Source organism: Bubalus bubalis, chromosome X (assembly GCF_019923935.1).
Source record: "Bubalus bubalis isolate 160015118507 breed Murrah chromosome X, NDDB_SH_1, whole genome shotgun sequence".
NCBI classification, from domain to species: Eukaryota; Metazoa; Chordata; class Mammalia; order Artiodactyla; family Bovidae; genus Bubalus; species Bubalus bubalis.
The window spans coordinates 31969777-31982922 of NC_059181.1; the positions used below are offsets into that span (position 1 = coordinate 31969777).

The 13146-nt window shown below is 37.6% G+C and overlaps 1 protein-coding gene across 8 annotated transcripts in view; it reads right to left on the bottom strand.

Annotated features, from left to right (window-relative positions):
- DMD (dystrophin) overlaps window positions 1–13146 on the bottom strand; it is a 2402664-nt gene that overhangs the window by 1450605 nt on the left and 938913 nt on the right. For all 8 annotated transcript variants that reach the window (XM_025277237.3, XM_045164452.1, XM_045164449.1 and 5 more), the window contains 2 exons: window positions 8601–8714; window positions 7237–7392 (listed from right to left, as the gene is read on the bottom strand). In XM_025277237.3, coding sequence (XP_025133022.3) covers window positions 7237–7392; window positions 8601–8714 — 270 coding nt within the window. The remainder of the gene's footprint in view (window positions 1–7236; window positions 7393–8600; window positions 8715–13146) is intronic.

Consider the following 13146-nt stretch of genomic DNA (forward strand, 5'->3'; position numbering starts at 1 on the left):
TCTACCCCCAAAACCAGAGTCTGCCTACTTTCTGCTTTGTGCTTTCACCTACACCTCTGACTTTACGGGGGGCTGTCCCCCACTACCTCTCTCTGAAAAAAGAGTTAGCTCACAGCTCCAGTTAATAATTCCTGGGTGTGACAGTGTTTAACCTACAAACTCCTTTGGAAATCCTCTAGCCTGCCTGAATGGGTTTTTCCGGCCACATGTGATTGTTCAGAGCCTCCCAACTGTGAGAGGCAGGAGATGTTCTAAACTGCCTAAACACAGATTCCTTTGAGTAGTTAAAAGATTGATTAGAAAATGTATTGGTGAAGGGTTTTTCACTTGTTGGGCCAATGTTTGCTGCTAAGTCTCCATACTCCTTACCTACTGTGTCTTTGGCAGTGTATTGGTTGATATAATGGGTGTATAGAAATGTAAAATGCCGCTTTGTCCAATGCTTTTTGGAAGGCTGGCGCCTGACTTTGGAATAATCACCTTTAGAGAAAGATAAGTTTCTTAAAATGTTAACAGGCCTCCGGGCCAGAAGATGATGTCAATCACCTGAACTTTTGCATATGATAAGTTTGCAGGAAGAAAGCCTGGCTTGCTGCATGACTCTACCCCTTCCCCCATTATCCTCTATGCATACCTTAAGGTATAAAAACTACTTTGGAAAATAAAGTGCGGGCCTTGTTCACTGAAACTTGGTCTCCCCATGTCATTCTTCCCTTTAACTTCCGGCTGAGCGTCCATCTGGAGCGTGGATGTCCTCTGCGACCATTTATTTGCCTGGGCTTCTAAGACCCACTCGAGAAGGTGTCTAAGGTGGGGCACCTTCCGCTATTCGAGAGGGCGCCTGCGGCCTCCGTGGTCAGAGCTAACCTGGTGTCACGGGTTATATTGATTTTCCGCGTAAACCAAGCCACTCAGCTTCTTTTCTCCACTGAATTTCTTCACTGAGCTATCTTCATTCTATTACTCTTTGAATCTTTGATGAATAAATAAATATAAATAGGTCGCCGACGCCGTCCCCGCTTCGAATACCCTGGATCAGCCGGGGCTGGACCCCGGCAGTCATGTAATTCACAGAAATAAAATTAAAATGAGGCCATCCATATATATGCGAAAATTTGCTCAGTATCATTAATAGTTAAATAATAGCAAATGAAGTTAAATTACTATATTTTCAAATATGAGATTAGGAAAAAAGACTAATTAGAATGTCAAGTTTGAGCAGGGATGTGGGAAAACAAAGGTTTCATAGCTGTTTAGGGAAATATACACCACAGTAAAAGCTTTTAGACAGTAAACTGGCAAAATGCATTCAATGCCTTAATGTTCATCAATTTGAGCCTGTTCTTCCACATATAAAACGATGTGTACATAGTTGCATGTACACTATTCAATTCAGCTTTGAAGACAGCAACATATTGAAAACAAACCCAAAGGTGCTTTCATGGAAGATCAGTTAAATAAATTGTGGGATACACATGTACACACACAGAATGGGATACCAATGAGCACTGACACATCTGTACTGAAGCGAAAACTGTCTAGTATATAATTTTACATAAAAAGGTGTAAAAAAGCATGTGTGATAGGAGACTCTTGCTTTATAAAGTCTCATATGTTTCTGAAATACTAATTTATAACAGAATTTATTACTTATTAACTAGAAAGATAGTAAAACTTAAAATACCGAAGAGATCATGCATGTTAATAGCTTATACAATGTACTCTGCTGTAAACCACTGAGGGAAAATTTCAATTTAGTATTAGGATTACAATATATAATGCATCTCTTTTACCTTAAAAAATAACTCTACTCAAATGATGTTATTCTTCTCTCTGGGATTAAGTACAGTGCATCTTTTAAATAATACAGCTGTAATTTAAAGTCTTAATATAAAAGGCATAGTTTTAATAAAACAACATTTTCATGGTACTTTACCAAATATAAAATATATGCAGTACCATGTTTATGTTAATTTTTATTATACTTTACAATTACCTGAAGCCTAATGTAGTTAAATTAAAGCTACTTAAATACTTTACTCTCCTAGGAGAATGTAGAACTTGATCTATTGAAATGTAAGTGTATGTTTCATTATAACAGCTAGAACCACATATCTAACAATTATACTAAAGTACAAAGATGATTTTGCATAGTCAATGAACCTATAACAAGCCCAAGTAAACAAGCTGTTAAATTTCTACTTGGATATGCTGCTATAATCTTTGGAGGCGGTTGGCACAGTGGCAATAATATTAGAATGACTAACAAAACTTAGCCAAAGACTTGTAGCAAAAAACTATATATATAACGGATGCTATAAAACGAAACCAGAAGAAAGGGATCAGGAGTGATTTTAAAATGAAAGAAAAGCAGGAAGTCATTTTGAAGTGACAGAACGAGTACACTGGAAAGAATACTAGCTTTGGAACCAGGATACCTGGATTCAATCAATCACTAACAAGCTAAGTGAATATGGAAACATCACTCCATTTATCTCCACCTCTTAACTAACCTAAAAGTTGGACTAGATGGTTTCCAAGGTCTTTTCCAAATTTAACATTCTGCTCTACAACTGATCAGAAAGAGATTAATTTTTTGTGGTTTCACATTTTAGAAGGATTTCTGTGAAAAGGTTGAGGTTAAAATCATACTTTCTCCTTCACCTTTATTACCTGAGTGATGCCAACTGTCTAGCCTGAAATTGCCCAATCCACCCCTGCAGTTTCAGCAGATTACTCTGCATCAACCGCTTTATAAAACAGGAAGTTCTTCATGTTTCCTGTTCCAGAATTTGTAAATCTAACATTAAGCATTGCCTGACCCCACTCTACGCCCCCCAAACCTTTGTTAAGATAAAATATCATGTATGAAATGAGTTGCCAGTCCAGGTTCGATGCACGATACTGGATGCTTGGGGCTGGTGCACTGGGATGACCCAGAGGGATGGAATGGGGTGGGAGGAGGGAGGAGGGTTCAGGATGGGGAACACATGTATACCTGTGGCGGATTCATTTTGATATTTGGCAAAACTAATACAGTTATGTAAAGTTTAAAAATAAAATAAAATTAAAAAAAAAAGATACAATTGACATAAAACACTGTTTAAGGTACATACACCATTGTGAAATGATTACAACAGGGTTAGTCAATGCCTTCATCATCACACACATTCCAAAAATGATTATCATTTTTCTTTTTTCTTCTTGTTATGAAAACATTAAAGATTTACTCTCCCAGCAAGGTTCATATGTAAAGAAATTATAAAATACTTTATATAACATAGAATTGTCAGCTATAGTCACCATACTGTAAATGTGCTGTGTGTGCTTAGTCACTCAGGTGTGTCTGACTCTTTGCCCATGGACTGTAGCCTGCCAGGCTCCACTGGCCGTGGAATCTGAGATCCCAAGAACTCCCTCATCATAAATGAGAAGTCTGTACCACTTAACCAGAATCTCTTTATCTCCCTCACTCTCTAAGCCCTAGTATCCATTCTACTCTCTTGAGTTTGGCTTTTTTAAAATCCCACGTTTAATTGAGATAAGACTGTATTTGTTTTTTTTTCCTATCTGATTTATTTCACCTAATATAATACCCTCAAGTTTCATCCAGGTTGTTGCAAATCACAGGCTTTCCTTCTTTCTCAGAATACTCCTCCTTTGTCTATATGTATGCGTGTATCCATGTATGTGTACACACACACACACTCTTAATCTTCTTTATGTGTTTCTCCCTGATCAGCACTTAGGTTGTCTCCTTATCTTGGCTATTGTGAGTAATGCTGCAATGAATTTAGGTGTACAGACACCTCTTTGAGAAATTCGGATTTTGTTTCCTTTGGAAATATACCCAGAAGTGGGAGTGCTAGAACCTCAGGCAGCTCTATTTTAATTCCGAGGAATCTGCATACAGGCTCCACAGTGGCTGTATTGTGTGTATGCTGGAGACTGCAGGGCAGGATGCTTAAGGGTGAAATTATAAAGATGTTACTGCTAGAGACATTGTCTGGGTTATGAAGCTGGGAGTGTGTGGCTGAGGCAGGGTAGAAGACGAAAATCACTGGAGTGGGTATTAAGTAACCAAGGGCTCAGGAATGGGAAGAACCATCTAAGAAGATATTGAAATCACCCAGAATTAGGACAGGAGTAACCGTGAGTTAGGTGTTAAAATACATAAGAAATGAGGCAGAGTGACCCAGGGGTCTGTGGATGACTGAACCCAAAAGATGCACTGAATCAGAGAAAGATAATGATCTGCAAGGTGCCAGAATGGCACCCGCCTTGCCGCTCAGTCCAGTGTTTCTTGGTAACTCTTAAGTTTATAGTCACCAATAATTAAAATATATATCTATACATTATTTAGAAATTACACATATTTTATAATTTTATATAGGCAGCTTTATGTCTATTTCATCTCTCCTTGTTTATTTTATTGAACAAGTATGTACATAATGGTTACTCTGTGCTATAGATCTACACACCTTAATCACACAGACTCATTTAACTATAGAAGAATGTTAAAATTCTTATAAAGTAAGTAGTAATATCATCACACTGTAAAGACTGAGAAACTGAAGTGCAGAGATAAAGCGACTTTTCCAGGCTCACAGAGGTAGCTTATGGTGGGGGCAAGATCTCAACCCAGGCAACCTGGTTCCAGAGCCTCTGACCATGCACATTGTTTGCCTGTCCATCCACAAGGAAGTCTTGCCCATCCATAAGAGTTCTTATTTCATCTAATTTAGCCAAAAATTCAGAGGGAGGGTGGGTCTGACAAATTCTTTCATTGTCAGAGAGGAGTTACATAGATGTTATCTTTATTTCTGTGTATATAGTTCATATGCTCACTTTAAATACCCCACTTGAATTCCAGATGCATTTTGACTGTATACTCCTCCAAAATAAACATGACCAAAGTAGAAGCACTGATCATTCTACCAAGCTGGTCAATTGTGTTTCTCCCTTCAGTTCAGTTCAGTTCAGTCGCTCAGTCGTGTCCGACTCTTTGCGACCCCATGAATCACAGAACGCCAGGCCTCCCTGTCCATCACCATCTCCCGGAGTTCACTCAAACTCACGTCCATCAAGTCGGTGATGCCATCCAGCCATCTCATCCTCTGTCGTCCCCTTTTTCTCCTGCCCCCAATCCCTCCCAGCATCAGAGTCTTTTCCAACGAGTCAACTCTTTGCATGAGGTGGTCAAAGTGCTGGAGTTTCAGCTTTAGCATCATTACTTAGCACACAGTTTTTCCGTCTTTCATAGAAGGTGCGGTGTCCAACACTGTTGCTCAAAACAGAAAACTCTGAATATGCTTTCATCCCTCCCTCCCTGTCACCCTGAACTTTCCACAAGCCTTATCTTTCATCAAGTACTGCCATTTCTAACAGGGTCTAATAAAACATAAAATCAAGAAAGGAGTGTGTTGTTAGCAGTAAGAGTAATGATTGTGGAAGTGAGTGTGAAAGCCCTGATCAAAAATGCAAGAAGGAAGAACTTGCCTAATTGGTTAGAAGAAACAAGAAAAATAAACGATCACATTGAGTGGGATAAGCCTGCTGGAGGTGGCCAGGAAGTACAGAATTTCTACAAAGTTTGACTGACACAAGCACTTTGGTTCAGTTTGCCTAGAATAACACGCTCCATTCCTCATGCTACTTACTGTATAATGGGAAAATATACATAAAAACAATAAACAGTAATGAAACAGAGCAACAAGAATTCAAATCACCTCTGTCTCTGTGGAAGAGCTTGGAAAATTATTGGAAGAGGTTTGGACAGTCAACCAAACAGAGTGTCACAAGAGGATTATACATTTCAAATTTCTTTGTGTCTCTCAATCTCCACTAATATTCCCCCTGTTATTTGCCAGTATTATTTCCTACCTGAACAACTGTAATTCCTACATGCTTCCATTCATGCCCCTTCAGTCTTTTCATATAAGAGGAATATACAGCAAATATTTACATGATGTCACTCCTATACCTAAACGTCTAATAGCTCCCCATTGTATTTGGCATGAATAGTAAATCCTCACTGTGCTTTATAAGAAAATTAATGACTCTTCTTTGCCACCCATTTTCTCATAAAGATTTTTTTTTGCTATTGTTTCCCTTCCTTGCTCTAAATAAATTGATGCTGCTCTTTCTATTCATCCATTAAAAACATTCAACAAACAAATCCTTTTCATACTGGCCTTCCAGGAAAACATCAATGATATAATCTATTTTCTAAGTAATATTTTTTTTCCTTAATATCCCTTCTAGAACCGACTTACTCCAGGAGAAGAATGCAAGCTAGCTGACCCCGGGCTATCTCATCGGTGAGTTAATAGAACAGTTGAGCATTTGTCAGTGATGGTATTAGCTGGGTGACTTGCCTTGACTTTTCCTCGGCTCAATTTCTTTCTTTTTCAAATTTAGTTTTTGCCTTTTGGCATGATTTCTTTTCAACTTTGAAAGGTTACTTAGAAATAATGAAAGACTGACTGATGCTAATACACATAAAATGAAACCTCTCATTAACTTCAAAAAAGGTATTGGTGTATTAAAAAGTAATCATTGCTTTAGGTCAAAATTTCACTTTTGAACCAGAAGTATTTGATGTATGCTACTTGTATGTAATATTTACTCTTCTGCAATTTAATCTTGAAATTGGAAATAAATATCCATAAAACACTCCTCCATATAAAAATGAGGAGCTCAGATATGAATGTACATTTATCTTATATTTTTTTTCTACTAAGCCCTTCTCAACTATTTCCCAATCTTAATCTATTTATTGAAAGAGATGTATTGAAGAAGTCAAACTCGTCAATCTTACAATCAAAAGCGAAACATATTTATATTTGTACATATGCATGCATTACTCATTCATTTTATTTCTGTATCAAGTATAGAATTGTAAACTATCTTTGTTGATCCAATTACATGTATTAAGTTATGCAGTCTTTTGGAGAAAAGATTCAAAAAAAATAATGCCTAAGAAAAGGGCTTTATTGTTCAGAATGACAGCTGTATTCAATAAGATCATTTTAGGACTTCCAATAAGATGAATATACACTATCTAAATATATACTATGAAAATAATTTATATGCTAGACAAAGGCTAGTTTTACTTAAACATGCTTTAAAGCATCAACACAGAGACTGAACTTTTTAAAAGGGCCATGGTGAAGGGAGACATTAAGAAATCATAATTAAAATGAAGCAAGCCAGCATAAAAGAGGTGGGACATACCTGTCGACATATGTAATCCCATTGAGTGTTAAGTTCTCTGAGCTCTGTCTCCAGTCTAGAAGCAAACTCTGGCTCCGCTTCAGTTTTTATTTTCTGTCCACCTTCATTGACACTGTTTAGACTGGGCTGGATTGTCTGAATATCACTGACTAAAAGCTAAGGAAACAATTTAAATTATCTGAAAAAATTACCACAACAATTAGAAATGCAACATAGCTACACAGAAACATATAATTAGGAATCATGACACTACACATGAATTTTGCCCTTTAAAATCTGAAATATATGCTGCAAAAATGTTCAATTTTTATGGCATGAATGAAATGGGGAATTATATATCTATAGTCTACTTAGGTTAGCTGCTGCTGCTGCTAAGTCGCCTCAGTAGTGTCCGACTCTGTGCGACCCAATGGACGGCAGCCCACCAGGCTCCGCTGTCCCTCGGATTCTCCAGGCAAGAACACTGGAGTGGGTTGCCATTTTCTTCTCCAATGCATGAAAGTGAAAAGTGAAAGTGAAGTCGCTCAGTCGTGTCTGACTCTGAGCGACCCCATGGACTGCAGCCTAGCAGGCTCCTCCGTCCATGGGATTTTCCAGGCAAGAGTACTGGAGTGGGGTGCCATTGCCTACCAAAGTAAATAAACTTAATACTTCATGTTCGAAAACAGTGCAATAATGATGAGCTTTATAAATTACTGTTTTTGAAGGAGGTTTGATTTTCCAGCATAGTATGCTGCAGCAGTTTATAGCAAGATGCTGTGAAGGTTATTGATAAAATGGATTTGCTTTTAAAGCTTTTACTCACAAAGAAAGTTCTTGAAAGAGCTAGATTGTTCTCCTCCTACTGCATGACAATGGCATAATAAATATTATTTCGGAATATGTCTTGTATTATACCACAGTGTGACATACATGGAAAGAGCAACATAGTTTTACTGACAATCTGTAATAAGATATAACAAGTAGCTCAAAAAAATCATTTACCTTTAGCTTAAACTGCATGCTATATAAAAATAATATTGTAAAGTGAGTATTGAATAAAAGGCAATATTTTGTCTATTTCTCTCTTATTTAGCCCAGTTTCTCAACCTTGACACTACTGTCCTTTGGATGGGGTAATTCTCTGTTGTGCGGTGCTGTTCTTTACGTTGTAGGATATTAAGATATGTCCCTGGCCTCTATCCACTAGAAGCCAACAGCATCTACCCCACCTCAAGTTGAGACAAATGAAAATGTCTCCAGATATTGCTGAATGTCCCCTAGAGGGACAAAATTGCCCCTGGTTCAGAACCACTGATATCATTAAATAATAATTTCCATATCAAAGTCTTCATATAAAGAAGTGTCATATAAAAAAATCTTACCCTGCACTGCTTCAGCTGTTTTTTAAGAATTTCTGAATCTCCAAGGGCTGGCCATTCATCTTTCAAGAAAACATCAACTTCAGCCATCCACTTCTTCAGTGTTTTTATGTGATTCTGGAATCAGAGACCCATTTTAACACATTATCGGGGTGCTGATTTCCCTTGACACAATTCATCACGATGATATGTTTGAACACAAGCCCGCAAACAATTCCCATGGTTGAAGAATATCTCTAAGTAGCTCTTCAGGAAAAGAATATTTCCACTAAGACTGCATTTTTATGGTCTGCTGTATGAGCACTGGCGTATGAAGTCTGCTATTGTTAAAAATAAAAAATTACTACCAAATGTGGTTTTATGATGTTACTTTTGAGAACATTAAATCATATCCCCCTCTAGAGAAATTTTAAGTTACAAAACAACTCATGATAATACTAACAATGTGCCCTTACAGTACATAAAACAAACTACGAACAATAAACTCACTGTAATGGTGTCTTTATAGCCTCCCTAAACGTGAACTTCCACAAATTGTTTTCTACAGTTGACAGTTTAAATAGCCCCTCCAGTGGAGAACTTTCAGACCAAGATGTTGTCATCTTTAAAGAAAGGAAACTTGTGCTTTTAATTTCTGTTTTGCTCGACCAAGTTGACGTAATGATCAAATGGAAAAATGTCATCTTTATTTATTTGTAAATGGCAGAATATATCCCATTAATTTTTTTCACATAATGCCATTTTTCTTGCTCCTTTTAGGGCTACATTTCAAGTGTGTGGTCTGTCAAACTTCTTTATCTGCCTACAATTCAACTATGCTATCCAGATGAGCTATTTTGTCCCTTCTTAATTAGATTTCTATTCAAAATGTATGCTAATCAGAAATTTCCCTCTTCAATACAACAAATAATAATGACTTTAAAAGCATCTGACTAAATCTAAAGATTTCAACAGTATTATCTGGCTGACATTTCTTGAATCTAGCTTTGCTCTTTGGCCCATATCACCCCTGTCCTAGTTCAGATCTTACCACTGCCTCCTTGACTACTACGTTAGCTCTTTCTGGTATCTACTTCAGTCTCATCCCATTCTAACCCATTCTCCCCAGTGGTACCAATATTCTTCTCACCTCCTTCTTCTTCTCAAAGTGATGTTTAAAAAAAAACAACAGATATTATTTTATCTCCCTCCTCTTGAAGTATCAATAATAGTTCCACATTATCCTTACGCTTAATCTCATCATGGTTAGATTATAATCCATATTCCAAAGCATGGCATCCAACTCATTCATGATCTACTCTCAGACTACTTCTCCAAACACCTCTTTTATTAATCTCCAGACATAACTTTTATCTCTCCAATATTGAACAACTTTCAGATAATTGAACATGCTGCTCCATTTTGTCAGGAACTCTTTCTCCGTCTTTTATTAGGTGCCTAAATTCTATGTGTTCAAGGTGTAGTCAGATAACTCATATCCCAAGAACACGTTGCAACTCCTTTTCCCAGGATATGTTGCTTTTCTTCTCTTTCCACTGCCATGTTCTCTGCACTGTTTTATTTACTTACCATGCTAGGTTAAATAATGACCCTTTGAGATTTCAGGCCCTTATCCCTGCAAGCTGTGAATATGGTGCCTTACATGGCAAAAAGGAATTTGCATATGTGATTAAGTTAAGGATATCAAGATAAGGAGATGATCCTGGGTTATCCAAATTGACACAATATGATCAAAGGATTCTTATTAAGATAGAAGCAAGAGTGTAAGAGAGAAATTGGGAGGTGCTACACTCCTGGCTTTAAAGATGAAGATGGAAACATGAGCAAGATTGTAGTTTCCCAAAACTAAAAGTGACAAGGCAATAAATTTTCTCCTAAAGCCTCCAGAAAGGACACAGCCCTCTCCATACCTTGATTTTAGCCCACTGAGCCTGATATTGAACTTTTGATACCCAGAACCACAATATATGTGTACTGTTTCAAGCCACTAAATTTACAGCAGCTTATTACAGCAGCAATAGGAAATGGATACACTTCCCTTTCTCCTTCGCCAGACATGGGCTCCTTGATGACAAGGACCATGTAACTGTACCCTCTTTTGCCACTAGCACAGACAAAAATGTGTTTTTATATGTGTATGTATGTGTATGCATGTATGCATATGTTCATAACTTAAGAGTCATCACTGTGGATGTTGTGCTTTAAAAAATAATTTAAAACTGCTAGGTCTTTTGGTTTGTGAAAGGTAAGAAAAAACAACTAAGTAGCTGGACTGGGATTTAAAACCAGAAGTGTGCTATTCTGATGCTTTTACATGATGCTTTCATCATCATGCTTGCATCAAGCTTCTTTCCAACATTAACATTTTTTGCAATAATTTACCACATAAGAGAAATATCACTTGTATCACCAAATGTTTTAAACTTTAGACTACAGTGCAGTTGTTGGTTTACTAATGCTTGGGTAATTAGGTGGCACTATTCAAACAAATTAAGTCAGTAGAAGTTGGTTTGTGGAAGGCGATGGGATCAATTTTATATATAAAATTACAAGTGAAATATGCTGATGAAATTATGTATATTACATGACAGATAACTTTTTATTTGGTGGTGGTGGTGTAGTCACTAAGTCATGTCTGAATCTTGTGAGACCATGGACTGCAGCCCCCCAGGCTCCTCTGTCCATGGGATTTTCCAAGTAAAAATACTGGAGTGGGTTGCCATTTCCTTCTCCAGGGTATCTTGCTGACCCAGGGATTGAAGCCACATCTCCTGCATGGAGGTGGATTCTTTAGCACTGCATCAACAGGGAAGTTCCCTCACCCCACATATATATATATGTATACACATATACATACATACATATATATACACATATACATACATACATATATATACACACACACACACACATACACACACACATACACAAACAGATTCAAGGGGTTATATCTGATAGACAGAGCCTGAAGAACTATGGACAGAGGTATGTAACATTATACAGGAGGTAGTGATCAAAACTATCCCAAAGAAAAAGAAATGCAAAAAGGCAAAATGCTTGTCTGAAGAAGCCTTATAAATAGCTGAGAAAAGAAGAGAAGTGAAAGGCAAAGGAGAAAGGAAAGATATACCCATCTGAATGTAGAGCTCCAAAGAATAGCAAGGAGAGATAAGAATGCCTTCCTAAGTAAACAATGCAAAGAAATAAAGGAAAATAATAGAATGGGAAAGACTAGAGATCTCTTCAAGTAAATTAGAGATACCAAGGGAACATTTCATGCAGAGATGGGCATAATAAAGGACAGAAATGGTATGGACCTAACAGAAGCAGAAGATATTAAGAAGATGTGGCAAGAATACACAGAGGAACTATGCAAAAGAGATCTTAATGACCCAGATAACCACAATGGTGTGATCACTCACCTAGAGCCAGACTTCCTGGAATGTGAAATCAAGTGGGCTTTAGGAAGCATCACTATGAGTGGGGATGATGGAATTCCAGCTGAGCTATTTCAAATCCTAAAAGATGATGCTTTCAAAGTGCTGTACTCAATATGCCAGCAAACTTGGAAAACTCAGCTCTGGCCATAGGACTGGAAAAGGTCAGTTTTCATTCCAATCCCAAAGAAGGGCAATGCCAAAGAATGTTCAAACTACCACACAATTGCACTCATCTAACAAGCTAGCAAAGTAATGCTTAAAATTCTCCAAGCTAGGCTTCAACACTACATGAACTGAGAACTTCCAGATGTTCAAGCTGGATATAGAAAAGGCAGAGGAACCAGAGATCGAATTGCCAACATCCGTTGGATCATAGAAAAAGCAAGAGACTTCCAGGAAAAAAAAATCTACTTCTGCTTTATTGACTATGCCAAAGCCTTTGACTGTGTGAATCACAAAAAACTGTGGAAGATTCTTCAAGACATGGGAACCAGAACACATTATCCATCTCCTGAGAAATCTGTATGCAGGTCAAGAAGCAAAAGTTAGAACTGGACCTGCAAAACTGACTGGTTCCAAATAGGAAAAGGAGTACTTCCAGGCTATATATTGTCACCCTGCTTATTTAACTTATATGCAGAATACATATGAAATGCCAGGCTGGATGAAGCACAAGCTGGAATCAAGATTGCCAGGAGAAATACCAATAACCTCAGATATGTTGATGACACCACCCTTATAGAAGAAAACAAAGAGGAACTAAAGAACCTCTTGATGAAGGTGAAAGAGGAGAGTGGAAAAGCTGATTTAACACTCAAAAAACTAAGATCATGCCACCAGGCCCTGTCACTTCATGGCAATAGATGGGGAAACAATGGAAACAGTGACAGACTTTATTTTCTTGGGCTCCAAAATCACTGCGGATGGTGACTGCAGCCATGAAATTACAAGACTCTTACCCTTTGGAAGGAAAGCTATGAGAAAACTAGACAGTGTATTAAAAAGCAGAGACATTACTTTGCCAACAAAGATTAGTCTAGTCAAAGCTATGGTTTTTCCATTAGTCATGTATGGGTGTGAGAGTTGGACCATAAAGAAGGCTGAGTGCT